This window comes from Pinus tabuliformis, chromosome Q (genome assembly GCF_031772625.1).
Source record: "Pinus tabuliformis cultivar Carrire ecotype Pingquan chromosome Q, CPIR1, whole genome shotgun sequence".
Classification (NCBI taxonomy): Eukaryota; Viridiplantae; Streptophyta; class Pinopsida; order Pinales; family Pinaceae; genus Pinus; species Pinus tabuliformis.
This window is the reverse complement of record NC_142296.1, coordinates 1140854787-1140876153: the sequence shown is the minus strand read 5'-3', so window position 1 is coordinate 1140876153 and position 21367 is coordinate 1140854787. Positions and strand designations below refer to the sequence as shown.

Below are 21367 nucleotides of genomic sequence, written 5' to 3'. Positions count from 1 at the left end.
TCGTTCATCACCTTATACCAGTCATCTGTCACCGCCCCATCAAGGACCTCACATGCAAATCGGCCCCTGGAGTACCCCACCAGTAACTGCGCCCTCCAATCCAGGGCAATGTTCATTGGAGAAAGGGCAACCGGTCTCCTAGATAACGCATCTACCACCACGTAGTGCTTCCCTTTGACATACTCAATGTCAAAGTCATACGCTTGGACCTTGCTCACCCACTTCTGCTGCCTCTCCTGCAACTGCTTCTACTATAAGAGAAACTTGAAGTTGTTGCGGTCAGTCTTGACCCTGAACCGATTCCCCAACAAGTATTGTTTGAACTTGGCTAGCAAATGCATGATGGATAGCATCTCCTTGTCATAAATAAAGTACAGTCTCTCATGGGGCAATAGTTTCTAACTCTCGAAGGCTACGGGGTGCCCTCCCTACATCAAAATTGCGCCTATACCCTCTCTGGATGCATCACACTCCAACAAAAAGAGCTAGGTGAAATCTGGAACTACCAATATAGGACAATTGCTTATGACCTGTTTGAGGTGATCAAAAACCTCCTGCGTTGTAGTTGTCCACTCAAAGGCCCCTTTCTTCGTCAGATCGGTGAGGGGAGTTTCCAACTGAGAGAAGCCCTTTACGAACTTCCTGTAGTAAGAGGAGATGCCCACAAATCCCCTCAACTATATTACATTCCAGGGCTCTGGCCAATCCTGGATGTGCCTGATCTTCTCCTCATTGACCCTCACATTGTCCCCCCCAATGATGTGCCCTAGGTAGAGCATCTCTATCAAGTTGAACTCGCACTTAGACAGTTTCGCATAGAACTGGTACGCCTACAAAATGCGCAACACTACCTCTAAGTGTTGCAAGTGCTCCTCCCATGTCCAACTGTAGATCGATATGTCATCAAAGAACACCAACACAAACTTCCGCAGCTGCCCACGAATCATGTGGTTCATGCAGGACTGGAAAGTGGTTTGTGCGTTGGTTAGACCAAAAGGCATAACCAAGAACTCAAAGTGCCTATAGTGGCACCTGAAAGCAATCTTAGGGACATCCTGGTCCCTCATCCTGATCTAGTGGTACCCTGAGCGTAGATCAATCTTGGTGAATAATTTCGCCCCCCTCAGCTCGTTTATCAGCTCATTTATGCACGAGATAGGGTAGCGGTTCTTCATGGTCTTCTTGTTAAGGGCCCTGTAGTCAATGCACATCCATAGGGACCCATCCTTCTTCTTCAATAGAACAACTGATGAAGCAAAAGGGCTAGAGCTAGGACTGACGTGCCCAAGTGCCAGAAACTCATGAATAGCCCTCTCTATCTCATCCCGGTATGCCTTGGGATGTCTGTAATGGGTAGTAATCACAGTCAGTACCCCCAGCTCCAGCTTAATGGTATGCTCAAACCCCCAGTCAAGTGGTTGACCTAGCGGTATGTCTCCAAACACTACTAGGTACCTGTCCAAAATGGCCTGTATATCCGGGTGCGGTGGCTTGGGCTGACCCCTAGCCTCTGAAATCCTCAACTCCACAGCCCACTCAATGTCCCCATGTCTCAGATCCACCTCCATCTTGTGGGTCGAAATAGCCTGTGGAGGGTAAGAGTGCATACCCTATAGTAAAATTGGTTTTCCATCTGGCCCTACGAACTCCATCTCCAACTTCCTCCAATTAGTAGTGACTCTGCCAAGAGAGCAGAGCCACTAGACACCCATCACCACATTGGTGTCTGACACATCCACCATGAAGAAGTGATCTGTCACTGAGTAGTTCTCCATGGTAATTGTAAAAGCCAGAACATAGCGTCTGCACTACATGGTTCTATCACCTGGCACCAGAACCGAAAAACCCTCAAACTCTGCGGTTGTGATACCCCTCCTCTGGACAATCTGTGCATCAATGAAATTATGGGTAGCCCCACTGTCTACTAAAATCGAGACACTCTTCCCTTGCACAATGCCCCTGATCCTCATAATCAAAAACTTGGGGGTACCCCACGTTGAGATGCGAGGACCCCTCTTGATGGAACAAAAGGAGCACCCCGCGGTGGGGGTGGTGGTGGCGGCCCCCTCCCTATCTGCCCTATGTTGTCATCTCCGCCCATCTCCAAATACGCATCGTCCTCCACATCATTGTTAGAAAATACTTCAATGTAGTGGACCTTGCCCACTATGCATCTATGGCTTGGAGCCCATGGTCCCTAACAGGTAAAACACAACTTCCTCCTTCAGAGGTCTCTCTGGGTATCCTCATCCAACTGTCCATGCTCTTGGTTGGCTCTCGGTGGTGGACCTCTGGTGTCACCTCCCTGTTGGAATTTCTAAGTCTAACTATTAGAAACCCTTCATTTACTTTTCTGATTTATTTCTGCCTACTTGTTCTGATTAATTAACAAGTTATTTACCATGTAAATACTGAAAATAAATACAAGTACATGCTCAACACGTTATAGATCATCAACTGAAGGAAACAAAACAAGCACACAAGTGACACCTTTGTTTTTGGACCAATGTCCTGGAAAAACCCAATGCGGGAAAGCCGGTGCAGCTATCTGAGGGTTTTAATTATTAAGCAATTTCAGAATACAATCTGGGTGCCAAAACCGGCTCACCCAACAGAGAATAATCTCGATAGTAGTACCTCTCAATCAGAGATAGATGTTCCAACTGAAACCCCAAATAAACACTCCGATAGCTCCCAACTCCAATTTGCCCCACGAAAACCCCAACGTCTGCCTCTAGGGACTGCATCAGCCCTTCGTGGCCCAGCGTCAGCCCAATAACCCCTGCGTCAACCTCTGGAGGCACTGCGTCAGCCTCTAAAGCCTCTGTGTCACCCACGCTGACTCTCTGAGGCACTACGCAGCTCTTGGTTGCCTCTGCATGGGCCCTAGCTAGCTTTGCGTCCCTCTCTCCCAGAATTTCCGCTGATTCTCCCGGTACTCTCTCTACCTCTTTACTTCTGTATTCACTACCCCTCAGTTGCAACTCTGATCACTCTTTCGACTTTCTCGACAAACCCTGCCCAAGAAAATCGAAATCTTGATCGACTCTGTGTGTTCTCCAAGTGACCCTCAAGCCTCCTCTTATACTTTTCTCATTGACATTCAACGGTCGAGATTAAGTTCCTAATCAACAGCTAAGATTAATTCTGGCTTGATCCATGACTTTTAGACCCTTCTAACACAATTTTATATTAATTCACATTAATATTTTATTTTCCCTAAGTTTAGACTTAGAGACTCCATTAAAAATATTAATTATTTTAATATCTCCCAAACTATTTAGAATTTGCCCAAACCATTTCTAGGTATTGGAGATCTCATGTGCTTTAGCCTCTCCACCAATTTTTGTGGCTAGAGCACATCCGATGCTACCCAAAATCAACACTCCCTCTTAGCGAAGACTATGCTTTAGTAATACTCCTCACTGAGCATCACCCTAATCATTCAACATCAGTCACTATGCTGATGCTAGGCCTGCTACCCAACATCCTCTGCACTGTTGCATCATGTACTGCTACCGATGACCCTGCCACTGCCATTGTTGCATCTGTACAGAAGCTCCCTCTGCATCCGTGCTGCTACCCATCACCGTACCACTGCCACTGTTGTAACTGCACTGCAACCCCTCTCATCATGCTGCATCGTGTTGCCCATAGCACTACCACTTGCTAACTGTTGCACTGCAACTCAATTACTGAGAACAGTGAGAAGTAACTGATCTCCCAACTCTGACATCTCCATCAAGCTAGAAACACTCTCGATCTTGAAGCTCCCTCTGTCACTAACAAATGCTCCCTCTCTGACCTCTGCGCTGCTGCCACAACTCTGTGCATCGCACACTGTTGCCTCATGCTATCCTATGACTCCTACATTGTAGCTCCCTCTCTCGCTTCATCTGCATCTGTCTCTATCGACATCCACTAGTTCTGCTACTCTTCGGGGCTCCCGTAGCAAGGTATAATCCAAGAGGTTGGGTACCTCAAGGATCCTGCCCCTCATCGCATGTAGTCCGTCTGACTACAGCTCGATGTCTCCCCACTTCCCCTTAAGTGGTGTGTGAGCACTCATGGCACAGTCATCATCTGTCTCCAATTCCTTCTCCGCCCTTGCTGGCACAGCCTTGGTCTCGGAAGCCTCTCCCTTGCTCTTCTTCCTCGGACTCTGGCTCGCATAGTGACCCAGTTCCCCATAGTTGAGGCATTTGACCTTGGATAGGTCCTTCTTCTTCCATTTCTCCTACTTTCCCTCAAATGTTAGGGCAGCATCCTCCTCTTCCTCCTTGATTTTGACCCCTTGCCACTGCTTCTCGCCTTGCTTAGCCTTCTGATCTCTTCATGGCGAAGAGTCGCCCACATTTCCTCCCAATATGGAAGGGTCGCCCTGCCCAGTATGCTCCATACAAACACTTCCCAGTCTTTTGAGACTGCATTCAGGGCTATTCTCACCATCAATTCTTGACTCGGTGTGGCTCCTATGAAAGTCAACTGATCCCAGATCTCCTTCAATCGACCAAGGAAGGGGTCGATCTGTTCTCCCTTCTGCATCTGGTATGACCACAGTTGATTTTCTAGTATCATCTTCCTCTGCACAGAAGTATGCGGATACAACTTCTCTAGGGCCTCCCACATCTCATTTGTCGTATTCTTCTGGGCAATGTGTGGTACTACATGGTCCTTGACCCCGTCAAGGATGATGCTCTTGGCCCTCGCCATTGCATCCTCGTACTAATCGTTATCAGTCGGGTCAACTGGGACCACTATTGTCCTCAAGGCAAATTGCTTGAGACGGTTCCTGTCTAGAACAGATAAGATTGAGGCCTTCCAGACTACAAAGTTTGAGGCTCCGTCCGATCTGTCCTGGTCTCTTACCCCATTCACTGTCATCTCGTTGCTCGTCTACTTCCCTTCTAGAAGTTCTCGGTGTGACTCCCTCTAAGCCTCGATTTCCCTCCTGGAAACCCCTCCGCCAATGTCGAGATGCCCCCACTCCGATCCCTAGTGTCGTTGCACCACTGATCCGGATTTCTTGGCTAGAAATCCTCAGTAGCAACTCCCTCCTCGTTGGCCTTTCCTTGTTAGGTACTATTCTAACTACAGTACCCCACCAGCTTCACTCTGCAACTTACCCATAGCCTCCTAAGCCCCAGCAAACAGAAGGTTAGAGCTTCTAGGCTCTGCGCAATCCTAGCACTAGCAAAATTCGCACCTCCTGCCCACAGGCATCAATCCTTCCTGACTAAGAAAGATGACCGAGCACTTCGTAGGTCGAGTCTGCTCCCCTCTGCCACTGTATTGATCCTCTTCCCAGCTCAAACTTGATGAAGCAGTCATTACATCACCCCTTCCTTGCTGCTTCTCTGCTAGGAACAGCTTCTGTCACTCGGGATAGTTGTTTTCTGTTGCTATTGCTCAGCTTAGCTGATGTCCTCAGTTCTCCTGTGATCCGCAACCACCCTCTAATACCATGTTGGAATTTCTAAGTCTAACTATTGGAAACCCTTCATGTACTTTTATGATTTATTTATGCCTACTTGTTCTGATTAATTAACAAGTTATTTACCATGTAAAAAATGAAAATAAATACAAGTACATGCTCAACATATTACAGATCATCAACTGAAGGAAACAAAACAAGCACACAAGTGACACCTTTGTTTTTGGACTAATGTCCCCAAAAAACCCAATGCAGGAAAATCGGTGCAGCTATCTAAGGGTTTTAATTATTAAGCAGTTTCAAAATACAATCTGGGTGCCAAAACCAGCGCACCTAACAAAGAATAATCTCGGTAGTAGTACCTCTCAGTCGGAGACAGATGTTTCGGCTAAAACCCGGATAAACACTCTGACAGCTCCCAGCTCCAATCTGCCCCACGAACACCCCAACATCTGCCTCTAGGGACTGTGTTAGCCCTTCCTGGCCCAACGTCAGCCCAATAACCCCTACGTCAACCTCTGAGGGCACTGCGTCAGCCTCTAGAGCCTCTACGTCACCCACGCTGGCTCTCTAAAGCCCTGTGCAGCTCCTGGCTACCTCTGTGTGGGCCCTAGCTAGCTCTGTGTGGCCTCTGGCTGGCTCTGCGTCCCTCTCTCTCGGATTCTGTGTTGTTCTCTCGGTACTCTCTCTGCTTCTGTATTCACTGCCCCTCAGCTACAACTTTGATCACTCTTTCGACTTCCTCAACAAACCCTGCTCCAAAACAACAAAATCTTGATCAACTCGATGTGTTCTCCAAGTGACCCTGAAGCCTCCTCTTATACTTTTCTCGTTGACAATTCAACGGTCAAGATTAAGTCCCTAATCAATGGCTAAGATTAATTCTGGCTTGATCCATGACTTTTGGACCCTTTTAACACAATTTTATTTTAATTCACATTAATATTTTATTTTCCCTAAGTCTATCCTAAGTTTAGACTTAGGGAATCCATTAAAAATATTAACTATTTTAATATCTCCTAAACTATTTAGAATCTACCCAAACCATATCTGGGTATTGGATATCTCATGTGCTTTAGCCTCTCCACCAATTTTCATGGCTAGAGCACATTTGATGCTACCCAAATCAACACTCCCTTTTATGGGTAGGGAGTGTGTGAGGGAAAAGGTGCCCTGGTCTTGGGGATGGCCCCCTGCAAGTCCCTAGCGCAAGTCACTACTTCCTGTAAAGTCAAGGATCTGTGTGACTTTACTAGTCCACGCAGTGGCTCCAACAACCCCTCTATGAAAATGTACACCCTCCTAGCCTCGAATAGGTCAGGCGTCATAACTGAAACTCTCAAAAACTCTGATATGTAGTGCTTCGTCTAGCCAGCCTGTCTAAGTTGAGTCAATTCTCTGAAGTGAGCCTCAGGATCCCTCTTATCAAAACGCTCCACCACTCTTCATTTGAATTCCCCATATGAAGTCACATTGGCATGCCTTAAAGTGGATAGGCCATGAAACCACCACTCATGTGCCTCCCCTTCCAAGTGTAGGGTAGCAATTTTGATGGCCTCCATAATTGTCATCCGATTAAGCTGGAAATAAGTATCCAGCTTATCCACCCAAGCTCGAGTTGTGCACTTGGAAGAACCATCATATGTGGGGAAATACGTCCTCCCAACAGTGCGTTGTAGCTCTCAGTTTTGTGAATTATGCCCCCAATTATATGTGTCCTTCTCATTTTGTTTGAGCTGACAGCAATCTCTAAATCACAGGACCGCTTTGAAATCTTCCCCCATGGCTTGCCATTCCCTGAAGAAATCCCCCATGGGCATTTGATCATCCGGTCCCCCATGCTCACTGGGTGTTGATGGTAAGAAAGCAAGTAGTGTGGTTCTGGATGGCCCACTGTAGGCTAGTGCGTGCATGGCTAGTGAAGGATGGTCGTACTACTATGAGGCTCCTAATGTCTCCCCAAAAAGGAACTCACGATGGAGGCCCTTGTCCCTGTTTTGCTACTTGATCTCCTCCAACATCTCTTTCTGTCCCCTAGCCAAGTCATTCAAAGCCTTCAAGAGGCTATCGAATGTTTCTTCTTCCTAACTCCTTGGTTCTCCCATCTCTGCTACAACAACTTTCTTCCCACGTGCTTCCAAATCAAGAGTAATCTCCAACTCGCTTTCCTTACTCTTGTACATTTGCCTTCGGGTAGTGATGTTCTACCTATCCTCTGGTGTCATAGAATGCGCTACTCCTACAGGCTGACCCAAGTCTATGAACTTTGATACCACTGTAATATTCCTAGGGAATTTTTACAGTAAATAACAAAGCATACATAGACAAAAAGCCACAAAAATTAAACACGTGAATCAGACCATGAATATGGACTAGAAATTGCATTGCTGACCCATTATATTATAATATGAGAGGGTACAATGAGGTGTTGGAAAAAGTGCACCTGGGCTTGCTCAAGGCAAGCTAGCGAAATCCAAATGAACAATAAGAAGTCGCCCTCAAATATGTTGTTTCTCTATCTCTTGACTCTGCGCTGAACTGCCCAGAAATACGTTGCTTGAGTGTTAATATCTACTGCTAGGGCCTTCTTTTGTGCTCAGAAAATTCCAGGAAATTAACCTCGACCTCTCCAACAAATACCCAAAATAACCCACGAAGGAATTAGGCTATTGCGGACCTTGGAAATACGACCCACCTGTCAATCCTGTTGCAAATGGCCTCAAGAAAAGTTGCAATCTCCAAGAAAATGCTCTCCCGGGCTCCTCCTCAAATCTCAAGCCCAAGTTCCTTTCACTCCTCAACTCCCAAGTGTGCCTCCTACAAGAACTGCACAGTCCCTGCGCTGCTGCTAGTGATTCCTCCCACAAACTCGCACTCTCACTGCTAGAATAATCAGAAAAGGATGGAACTCCCTCCTTGGGCAGGCACTCGAAGTCCATTGAAGCAAGGGTTGAGATTTCCACTCGGAAACACTCGTGTGCTAAACAATGCTTGCAAACTTGGCTTCAGCTCAAACGTGCTTTGTCAAAGACAAGATTTCTGAATAGATGAATGAATGACCAAAAGAGTGCCTTCCCTTCCTTTTTGTCAAAATGCCTCCAACGTACTCATGTGGGCCCACCTCGATTTCCTCCCACCGAATTTCCCTCCAAGGCATGCATATTCTCCATGTGGGCCACAATTCTCCATGTGGCCCCCACGCTCCACTAGGGGCTCAATATTCTCTTCCACCTCTAATGTTTGGGGCTTGCTTTTAATCAAAAATTGATGTGGGGCCTCTAAACCCACATTTCCTAAGCATAAACATGAATGAAAACAAAATTTACCAAAATTGATAATTCACTTAGCAATAATGCTAAGTGGGAATATCACCAAAACTCGCAATTGTAACTCATAACGGACCATGTGAAGTCTGCCCTTTGATGGAGACGAATTGGCTCTATTTATAGTGGTTTGTCCATGAGAAGGGGCACATCTCGTGCGCAAGCCGACTTGGTCATTGTGGAGATAAAATTTAAATTCAACATTTTTCATTTTCCCACTCTTTGTAGAGCCTTGAAGTAATTTCCTTTTGAATACAAAATAATCCTTTTTCTTGCAAGCATGAAGAATATGCTTCATATAATTTGCTTTTACAAATATAATTCATTCCATCTTTTACAAGTACAAAATAACATTATGAAGACCGACCATAGCTACAAAATTCAACAATATCTTGTATTATTGTGGTGTTGTGAGTAACTGTTCTATTCATTCTCTATTTTCTGTATTTTCGTATATTGCATGCATAAGCAAAAAATATTAGCTTAATAAATCCAGAAAGTCCAAGGAAAATTAACCCTCTAGTATAGATTTTCAGATTTCAGTAAATATTTATCAAATCTGTTGTGATGAATTGTCCGATGCAATATTCAAAGTAGTTTACGGATCAATTTCACTCCACTTGGTGACTCCAGCTCAATAGTAAGTCACAAATGAGTTTTCCTAACCGTAACAAAACCCTTCAACTTCCGTTCTCAAAATTATGCTAGATTGAATAGGGTCCCAGCTTTCATTTATATCCTTAAGGTGGGCATATAAATGCACTCTTTCTATAACCACTGGGAAATTATAAGATTACCAAACTGCAGCTGTTAATGGAGGAGGTAGACAGAAAATGCCTTAATAAATGATGCATTAGATTAGAAGACGGTGAACGTCGAAGAGTTCACAAATTACAAATTTAGATTGGACTGAACAAATACTATATATATATAATACATTAAAGTAATAAATTAATATTAATATTATAATTTATAATTTATAATTAATATATTAAGTAAAAATAAAAATTTATGTATTTTTACAAAATTCAATATATTAAATTAATATATTAAAATTTGTATGTATATATGTGTACTGTATAATTTTTTAATAAATTTTAATTAAACAACAGTTTTGATGGAAAATACTGTGATTATAACCTTGCTATTGTCCTAGGATGAAGTGACAATGGACAAACGCAGGCTTCAGGGAAACCAAGTTGTAATTACACATACCCATGCTTTGCAAGCTTTAAAAGTAGAGGTAATTTGATGTCTAAATCAACTAATAAGTGAAGCTACAATTCATAAGCTTAACATAAAAGAATTACAAAGTTGCTTTGTAGTGAATAACTAATACACTAACAAAATAGTGGCATGGAAACCTTGGTACACAATAAAATAGTAAAAAGATGATGTTCAACCTGGGGCATGCGCGTCATTGACTTGCATAAGATTTCTGGCATCCAGAATACACAAGTCACCAAAGCCCAAGACAAAAGCTTCCTATGACAGAAGATCTCAGATATTGTGAGATGTTGCATGTATATAATAACAACACATAACGAGACACACTTGAGGAAAATTCATGCACTCCAAAGCACTTTATATATAAATGTTAAGTACAAAAATAAGTTGTACAATCAGTAACTACATGTAGTAGTTTTGAGATACATACCACTCCAAGTCATGCCATATGGCCACAAACGTAAAAATTATCCAAACATTGAACATTTTTGTATGTGACCCCCCAAGAGGAATGTACAAGTACCTAAGAAGATAAAGTAGCATAATGTCAGTACACTTGACGCTAGATAGCAAAATTACAAACATATCATTGTTTAATATTCAGCTTGTATTTACAGCGTACACTACATTTCACAGTTATTTGGGCATCTACAGATTACCTTACAAGCCATCTATTGTAAGATGCATGCCAACTTTTCCAAAAGCCTTCAAGGTCATAACAATTGTTGACACACCGAGGCATGTTCTCAGGGGTTTCAATACCTCCAATCTACAGAAAAAGCATGAATCTAAATCATAATTCAAGAATATGTGTTTACCAGATAACTAATAAACAATCATCCCTGCGGAATACAAATTGAACTAATTTTTATTCCAAATTGGTTGCTTAACCAAATTCAATTGTCAACAAGAAAACATTGGAGCAACTCAGGGTTTTTGAATGGGATTAATGTGCATTCACATAATACGGAAACTACAATAAAACCTACTATAAGCAACAAAGGACTACACCTATGTTATGTAGAAGAATGTAACTAGTGTCAGTCATCATAATTGTATTTGAGTCATAATGAAATATATTTGTCAAAAGAAAGAAAAATGAATTTTATTATTAAATAAATTGAGTTATTAAAGCATGGGTTTCATGCTTAGGTCAACTGTTTATAGGTCAAAGCCTCCATTGTAGGCTTCTAGGGTTTATGTCAAGTGTCCTTGTCCATGTGATATTGTAAAGAACCTTTCTTCGGATTTATTTGTCAAGATTGAAATTTATTTTAATTTAAATTATGTCTTATAGGCCTCCTCCACCAATTCGGCCTCAAACTGGACAAGTTGGCCTAAACAGAGGGGCAGAAACTCCTATATAAAGGCAGGAACTCAACCTCATTTTGTCATTCACACTCACAAGTTCGATCTGCAACTTCTGGGACCAGAAAAAGTGTGAACTGCAAAGAAAGAAGAGGAAAGGGCTAGCGAAAAAGGAGGTCTCTCTCAAGCATAAGAAGTCAAAATTCTCTCTCTCTCTCTCTCACACACACACACATGTGAAGTTGTGAAACTATTAGAGGGGCCGAAAACTACAGAGTTGAAGCTAGGCCGAAATTATGTAGCTAGGGTTTGAAATTTTGTAGCCAGGAAGTAAAATTTATGGATTGTTACTAGGTTGAAGCTATTGGATAAGAAGAGACTACTAAATCATCTTCGAAGGCAAACTTGGTGGAGGAAAGTCTGTTGGTCTAAGGTCTTGGTCTATCTCATTTTTAATCTATTCAAGGAAGAGTTTTTTACTAGTTTTTCCCCTATATCGGGGTTTTAGCCCTGGCTGAGTACCTACTTATGGTGTCCCTGATCTTAATGTTTTTGCTTTGATAATTGCTTGATAAGAAGAAGATAAAGAAAGAACATAAAGAAGTTAATAAGAACATAATAATATCACAAGTAATTATCAACATAAGAAAATCTTTCTGCCTTTCTGATTTTCTAACATGGTATCAAAGCTAAGGTAAAGAAGGAAGAAAAAGGCAAGTTGAAGATCTATTGAGGGAAAGGAAATCAAAGGAAGGTCATTAAAGAAAAGGGATCATATAAAGAGATTAGTCTAGTATCTACAGGAATTATGTCAAACATAATGAAGGGAGAAAACAAACTAGAAGGAGCCTCCAACTACACGGCCTGGAAAAAGAGGATAGATCTCATCCTCGAAAAGAGCAAAGTTTTGGATCTTGTTGAAGGAAAAGTCAAGAAGCCTATAGAGGAAGCAGAGAAAGCAAAGTTCAGAGAAACTGAAATCTTGGCCATGCACCTAATAGTGGATGGAGTAAAGGACAACCTCATCCCATACATATCCAACATAGATTTCGCTCAAGAAATGTATGAGGCTATTTCCAAATTATTCACCATCAAGAACAATGAACATTGGTCAAATAGAAAGGCTCAAGAATGAATTAAGAACTATTAAGATGACAAAAGACGATACTGTATCATCCTACTGTTAGAAAATCAGAAAGGCAGAAAGATTTCCTTATCTAGATAATTACTTGTGATTCTTTTATCTTTATGTTCTTCTTTTATCTTTTAGTTCATCAAGCAATTATCAAGAAAATTACACAAGGACAACAAATGCAGGCAGACAGTCAGGGAAAAACCCCTATCTATGGGAAGACCCTTATCTAGTGGAAAACCTAGTCAACAATTCTTCCTTCAATAGTTTCTCGAGATAATCCAAGACTCTAGACCTAGACAAAGACTCCCTCCACACCATGTCAGTATTTAATCGTTCTTGCAGAGGACAACCCTTCACAAACAACTTTGACCTACCAGCATTAGCAGTAGCTTCAACCCAATAGCAGCATCGACCAAGTTTGGAGTACTTCGATCTCCCTTGACACACCGCAGAATTGAGTGAGAGTTGTCCCAAAATTTCAATCTTGAGGTCTTTTATCCTTCTCCAGAAACTCGCACTCCTTTACAGCCCTTCTTCTAGCCCTTTCTCAAATTCACACTTTTCAAACTTCCAGCTTCAGAAATTGAACTATGTGAGAGAGAATGAGATGCTCCAAATGAATTCAAATTGCCTTGTATTTATAGCCTTCTAAGGAGGTCGAATTACTTGTCTTGAGGCCGACTTGGTGTGGAGGAGACTAAATTCATTTTTGACTCAAAAATAATTCTTTTTACATGATTCAAAAGCCCAAGAAGGGTCTCTTTTAATGTACAATGACTCTAATGACTCAAAATAAATCCTAGAAGTCCTCAATGGGGACTTTGACCTAAAACATGATGACCCAAGCATGAAACCCATGCTTTAATAAGTCATAGAAATAATAATAAAAATATTTTCTTCATTCTTTTGATAAGTACATCTCAAATACATTTATGAAGACCGAACCTAGTTACATATTTCAACACTCTCTCTTAACTAGGGAGGTATTCATCAATACAAGTACAAGGAAGATGTCAAAACACATGAACCCTAAGGAATTTTAGGCACTGCAATGCTATGGACTAGATTCCTAACCAGGGCAATCTATCCAAGTGGAAATAAGATGGACTAAAGCTTTCAACCTCTTTAGGTACCATCAGGCTTACATACTAACCATCAACCCAGGGATCTAGGTGTGTACCTAACGTCAGAGCTCTAAGACCAATGCCACCCTCCCTAATTCGGGAACTACACATCAACACAAAGTTTCGGCCAAATGTCCTCCCAAGCAATGTCTTACACACAAAGCCTCAACTTCCTGATTAATTGGTAACAAATCCTCCCCGGTCAAATGGATCGGTAACAAATCTATCCAATCAAACCGATCGACAACACTAAGCATGTAAAATATGCTATCAAACTTCTGAGAGATTTACTTGTACAAGCACAACCCCAATCAATAACAAACTTTCAAATGTACATAAATGAATACAAACCTCCAAGGTCAAACCACTGATGTTGCTTCTCATTTTTTCATAGTAGGACTTAGAGCTTTCCCAATGAATCTTGACAAAATATTCCTCAATCATACAACTTCCTTTCCTACTTTTCATGCAGCAACATAAATAGATCTGGCTCTTTTTATCTCAACAACCCTTCAAGATACATTCTCCAATTTCTTCTTTCAAGGTGTCCATCATGGCTATGATACGACCTCCCTCTCAACTAGGGAGATTCCTTTCATCCATGCTCCCTCTCAATTAGGGAGATTCATTTCATCCATGCTCCCTCTTAACTTAGGGAGATTTTCATCCAAGCTACCCCTTAGGGGGCTCAACTTCTTTTCTATGACATTGGAGAATTTTCATGGCTTCCATCCTTATCATCAGAGTTATCATGCTCATCATCATTCACATCATGCTTATCATATCATCTTACTTTACGAACATCTTCACCATCTTGAAGATTATGTACCTGCACAACTTAGATAGCAAGTACAACCAAATCTATAGAAGCATGAAGTTAACCATATCAAAATCATGGAAGCATTCAACTTTAGACATCAAATACTCAAACTTAGTTACAAACATGAGATACATACACTTCAATTTCTTGCTAAGGTTTTTGTCATAAACCCTAGACTACTTCATCAGGACCTTGAGGATTTCCTTACAACTTTCACTACATCTAGGGTTTCAATGTTTCTTCCAACTACCACCTCATATAGCAAACCCTAGAAACCATTCAAACAAATATAGATCTACAATGTATTTAACAACTTCAGAATTCATATGTTAGACTTCTCACTAGGATTTAGTGTGAGATCCTAGACTTCATACATGAGCTTTTAACAACCAAAACCAATCACGCTCAATTCAAAGTAACAACTATTGGAAAATCAGAAAGGCAATAAAGATTTTCTCAATATTGATAATTACTTGTGATGTTACTTGTTATTATGATTCTTTATATCTTCTTTCTTTAGTTCATCAAGCAATTACACAAAGCAGCGACACATAAAACAATGAACACAAGATGTAGGCACGTGCCAAAGAAAAACCCCCTTCGATGGGAAAACCCAAACAAAGTAATTCTTCCTTTAAATAGTATTCTTTGAGCCTCTTCACCCTAGACCTCAACCAAACCTTCTCTCCACACCAAGTCAGCCTCCAGAAGATTGATCTCTTTCCAGCGACTTCGACTATGTAGCAACTTGCGGCAGCTCACAGCTTCCGGCAGCAGTCCAACTTGGGAGACTTCATTCTCCCAATCCAGAACACGAAACAGAGAGAGACCACCACCAAAATTTCGATTTTCCTTGACTCCTTAGACTCCCCCAAACTCGTATTCACTTCGGCTTCCTGGGAACAAACTTTCCCACCATCCTACTTTGCACTTCTGCCCGACAAACAGATTTTCGCACTTCTGCCCAAAAGAGAGAGAATGTTAAGTGATAATCCAAATAAATTCGAATTCCTTCCTTTTATAGGCTTCTTGTGGGGTCGAATGGGTCCTTAGGCCGACTTGATCTTCTCTTAGGCCAACATGGTGTGGAGGTTGCATAATTCATTTTTGACTGAATACTAAACCAATTTACATGATTCAAAATCCCGAGAAGGGTCTCTTTAAATGTACAATAATTCTATAGACTCAGAATAAATCGTACAAGTCCTCAATGGGGACTTTGACCTAAAACATGGTGACCCAACCATGAAACCCATGCTTTAATAAGTCACAATAATAATAATAATTCTTTTCTTTATTCTTTTTACAAGTACGTTACATAATGACTCAAGTACATTATTGAAGACCGAACATACTTACTTTTTCCAACACTCCCTCTTAAGTAGGGAGGTATTCATAATGTACATATACAATGGAAGATCTCAAACTATATGAACCATGAAGAACATTAGGCACCGCAATGCCATGGACTAGATTCCTGACCAGGGAAATCTATCCAACCAATCACTCAACAATTTAGGCACCGCAATGCCATGGACTAGATTCCTGACCAGGGCAATCTATCCAACTAGTCACTCAAAAATTTAGGCACTGCAATGCCATGGACTAGATTTTTGACTAGGAAATCTATCCAGGTGGGACTAAGGTGGACTCAATCTTTCAGCCCCTCTAGGTACCATCAGGCTTACTTGCTAATCACCAACCCAAAATCCATGTGTGTAACCAAACCAGAGCTCAATAATCAACACCACCTTTCCAACTTCGGGGACTCAAACATCAACACAATGTGTCAACCGGATGTCACCCCACGCAATGCTTCACTCACAAAGCCTCAATACCCCTTGATCCAGTAGATCAAGAATAACCAATCTCTCCCAATCAAACTGATTGGTAACCAGCGTGCTTTCCTTCGAGAGATTCATCTGTACAAACACAATCCCGATCTTTCACATGTACATAATTAAATACAAACTTTCGGGGTCTTACAGACAACAGATGTTGCTTCTCATTTTTTTATCGCAAGACTATCAACCGAGCTTTGACAAAATATTCCTTGATCATATGTTTTCCTTCCTACTTCAGATGCAACAACATATTCTTCAATAGGATCCTGTTTTCCTTCTTTCAGCAGCACTACAATATGCATTCTCCAATTTCCTTTTCCTGCTTATGGCCTTCATTCAGACTTACAGCTGTTAGTCCTAGTCTAGTGCATGTCACATGAAGTAGAGAACCATATATGTCACTCCCTCTTAACCAAGAAGCACCTCTTTATCTGAAGTCTCTGTTAATCTTAGGGAGATCTTCTTCTATCATGCTTCCTCCATGATATCAGCTTCTCCTTTTCGAAATCGGATAATCTTTCGTGGCTTCCAACCATTTCATCAAAATTATCATCATCCACATCATGCTCATCACATCTTCACCAAGTTGAAGATTGTGTATCTGCACAGCTTGCTTGTCACATCGAGCATCTTCACCAAGTTGAAGATTGTGTACCTGCACAGCTTGCTTGTCACATCGAGCATCTTCACCAAGTTGAAGATTGTGTACCTGCATGCTTGCTTGTCACATCAAGCATCTTCACCAAGTTGAAGATTGTGTACCTACACAGCTTGCTTGTTACATCGAGCATCTTCACCAAGTTGAAGATTGTGTACCTACACAACTTAAATAGCAAATACAACCAAACTATAGAAGCATGATGTTATCCATATCAGAATCACAGAAGCATTTCAACTTTATTCATATCAGATACCTAGACTTAATTATAAACAAGAGACATATGCTCTTCAACCTCTTTCTAGGGACTTTGTCATATACCCTAGACTACTTCATAATAACACGTATTCCATCTAGGGTTTCAATATGTCTTCCAAAGGTATGACATACCTTACTACAACATATAGCAAACCCTAGAAACCATTCACACAAATATGGATCTACAAATCATCTAACAACCTTCCAAAATACATGTGTTAGACTTCTCACTAGGGATTCATACAAATCCTAGATTTCATACAAAAGAATCAATCAAAGTCAATCACAGCTTAGTCATTAACCTGACTAGCTTCCACTAGGGTTAGTTCCAAACCCCTAGATTTTCAATCAATCGATCACTAAAATGACCAATCACTGCTAAGGTTAGTTGCAAACCCTAGATTTTTGAGCAATTATCATACTCAACCAAAAATTCAAATTTCAACAATTTCTTCACAAATCTCAAATTATCATATAGTCATAATTCATCAAAGATTTCTAGTTCAACTAAGGTTCGACTCCAAAACCCTAGAATTCCATTTTCACAAATTCAACAATCTTATACAAATCTCAAATCATCATATTCCAGAGATTTTACTTTGACTAAGGTTTAATTCCAAAACCTTAGATTTCCAATCTCAACAATCATTACATGCATAAATCTCAGATTGTTATATTTCACACTAGACAATGTCACTACTAGGTTTTAACTGCCAAACCCTAGATTTTCATTTTCCAACAATCATCTAATAGATTTCAGAATGTTATATCACACATACTAAAAAAAATTTAACTTCACTAGGGTTTAGCTATAACACCCTAGATCAACATCCTAGAATCTCAAACAATGACTTCATTAAATCCTAAGACTCATGACCATCAATGACTAGGTCAACACACATATCTAGGAATTCATAACCATACATAAGCATATCATATGTCCAATAACATTAATACATCTGACCTAGACCAAGCTAGGGATTCAACCAAAAGGACATATCTCTATATGCCTAGATTTCAACTTCATGAAACATACATTTCATATCATGTGTTAGTCAAACCCAACTTCACAATAATATCAAATAAGAGTTAGACAGATAATCATTTTGATTACACTAGGGTTTGGTCAAACAACACACACATACCAAATAGATCCAGTCTAAGGCAATATAAGGGTCTTTCTCACACATTCCACCAAACCCTAATAAGCGAGGGATCCAATGTAGAACACACATTCCACCAAACCCCAATGAGCTAAGGTTCCAATGTAGAACACACATTCTACCAAACCCCAATGAGCTAGGGTTCCAATGTGGAACACACATTCCACCAAACCCCAATGAGCTAAGGTGCCAATGTGGAACACACATTCCACCAAAACCCAATAAGCTAGGGTTCCAATGTGGAACACACATTCCACCAAACCCCAATGAGCTAGGGTTCCAATGTGGAAACATAGCAAATCCTATATTACCAAAACTTCAAATATTCCTAGATTTTTAATCTTATCATTCCATCCTAACAAGTCAGGATTTCCCAATCATACCAAAAACCAAAACATGAAATCTTCAATAAAGACTTCAACTAGCATTTCACAATATCAACCTCTTTGTTTTCGCCATCTCCTTGTACTTTTTAAGCGGATCTGCATCTATCGGTATAGTTACCACACTATCGATATAAGTCTTGAGATCATATTCATCTAGAAGGTAGGAAATTCTAGCCTTCTAGATCGCATAGTTGGAGGCTCCCTCCAATCGATCTTGATCTCTCAACCCTGCTAATGCCATCTCTCTAAAAATGTTGAATTCCTCCTCTTCTCCTCTGCGCAGTTGCTGACTAGCTATTCGCACTCCTTTCTGGGGTGAGCAACTCTACACACAACTACTGTTGCTCTGCTAGGAAAATTTGAACTTCTTAGCTAGAAGTCCCCTAAGGAAAGAATTCCCTCAGTGTGTGCTATTCCTTCCTCCTGATGCTACTTGCACTAGCAAACTACTACAAAATCTGCGTCCCAGCTGAAGATCTGCTCTGTAAGGAAAATATTGTTGCTCCCTTCCACCTCTGGTAAGCTTCTATCTGGAAATCTATTTTCTCTATTGACTCACTCAAAGAAATAGGTCTTTCCTCAAAACTCGACTGTCCTAGCGCAAGGACTGCGCTGCCTCTAGGTCACGAATTATTGCCTACGCAGAAATTCGAACCTCCTTCTCCTTTTTTGCTACTGAGCTCTCTGGCTTACGATCTGTGCTCTGATACCATGTGAAAATTTGATGATCCTGAATCCTACTGCAACAACTGATAATGTTTCTTCTATTTGTTAAATTAATCAAACAAATTACTTGTAGTTTCCTACGGAAAATATCGAAACATATACACTGCAGCCTTCACAAATACAATATTGCGGAAGAAATAAAAACACTGGAAGAACATATGCACACACACAATAAACATCGTTGTTTTTGGACCAATGCCCTCGGAAAAACCCAACTGGAGAAAACCGATGCAGCAGCTGAGGGTTTTATTATTCTGCAGTAGTAAATCTGAGTACAAATCTATGGCAGCTTAAATCTAGTTTTCCATACAGAGAAAATGACTGACAAAAGTCTAGTGAGAAAAATCACACTTCCATCGGTGGTCTAACACTAACTTTAGCTCAAGATGAGTTGCCCCTTGCTCCCTCTGCGCCAACCTACGCAGATCTGCGTCAGCTTGCTGGGACCAGTGTCTCTCTCACTATGTTGATCAACTGTTGCTCTAGAAACTCGATCTTCTGGCCTCCGGTATCCCACTCCGGATCCTGCCTCTAAATCTCAACTTCTCCTCAGCAAATACGAATCTCCCTCTAAATCTTTTCGCTCCCTCTCTGCACTGCGTCAACCTCTCTGTGGAGTACGCTATCTCTCTGCTATGCACTCACCGGACTGGAAAACCTTCCTTGCCGCCTTACTATCCCTGCCCCTCTCTCACTGTTTCGAAACTACTGAATCACCTCCGACAACACACAGCTACTACTCTGGAGCCCCATTTCTCAGCAGTATCAAATTCCTTGCTCCTCAAGTGTGTTCTCTAACCCCCATCAAATTTCTTCTTATAATCTCTCATTGAGGCTTCAACGGCCAAGATTAAAACATAATTGATGGCTAAAATTAACTAGAAATTGATCCATTTCTTCTTCTAGAAGATTCTCACCATGACTTAATTAATACCCTTTAATTAATCAGTTTTCTTAAGTTTAGACTTAGGCACCATTAAAAAAAGATTAATTATTTTAATTAAGTCGTCTCTAGGTGGAATTTCTTGAAAAAATTTATGGGTTTTGGAGATGCTTGGCATATGCTGCTAGTATTGCACTGTTGAGGTTAAGATTGTATTGGTTCAGTTGCGTCGTTGGAACTAGGGTACCATTGCTTGGTCCTTCATGTTACACATGGAGTCAAAGGAGCAAGGGTTCTTCACCTATAGGGCAACAAATTCCAATTAGCACATGACAAAGTTTGTATTTGGAAGTCCTAGGGTTTGAAGGCTTGGATAAGAAATTCCTAGGGTTTGTGGATAAAAACCTAGAGCTAGAGGTAGATCAATGTTTCTGCGGAAAGAAGAAACCCTAGCTCATGCAAGGAAGGAAAGGAAAGTAGCATCTTGATGATGAGGATGAGAATGATGAGATTGCAAATGGATTTCATTTCTGCAAGAAGCAAGGATCAAGAGGGAGTTGACAATTCCCTACAATCCTCAAAAGATAAGTATTTTATATCTCTCTTCCTTGATCGTTATTGTTTTACTATTAGTTAACCTCTTATCTTTGTTTCTTTTTGCTAGGTTATAATCATTTCTTCCATGACCTCCTAGTGATGGTTGCAAGTACATCGTAAAGGTTGTCAAGGCTTTGGCAGAAATGAAAGCATTGGGAAGAACGAAGAAAAGTTTGTGGCAAGAGGATTCTCCCAAAATCAGTGACTTTTGTTTCAGAGGGAGAAATTATACTGACATCGTGCATGATGACCGAAAAAGCTCCTAGTTCAGAGGGAGCAGGCAGGCCAGCAAGTCTGAAGGATGCCATGATGGAGAAATTGTGATGAAGAGAAGTCAGTGGTGACTTCCAAGTGGATCTACAAGATGAAGTATGTGGTAGATGGCAACAGAGAGAAGTAAAAAGCAAGAATTGTGAGGGACTCTCCCAGAAAGAGGGAGAAGACTATCTAGAGTCATTTGCTCATGAGTTGGAAATTACAT

The 21367-nt window shown here is 41.1% G+C and overlaps 1 protein-coding gene across 3 annotated transcripts in view; it reads right to left on the bottom strand.

Moving 5' to 3' along the window:
* LOC149223599 (MBOAT (membrane bound O-acyl transferase) family protein) overlaps positions 1 to 21367 on the bottom strand; it is a 344393-nt gene that overhangs the window by 105804 nt on the left and 217222 nt on the right. For all 3 annotated transcript variants that reach the window (XR_016249480.1, XM_089385884.1, XM_089385885.1), the window contains exons 13-15: positions 10644 to 10753; positions 10415 to 10507; positions 10161 to 10242 (exon numbers count right to left, since the gene is read on the bottom strand). Coding sequence is in view for 2 of the 3 variants with exons in the window: in XM_089385884.1 (XP_089242010.1) it covers positions 10161 to 10242; positions 10415 to 10507; positions 10644 to 10753 (285 nt within the window). In the remaining variant the exon portion in view is untranslated. The remainder of the gene's footprint in view (positions 1 to 10160; positions 10243 to 10414; positions 10508 to 10643; positions 10754 to 21367) is intronic.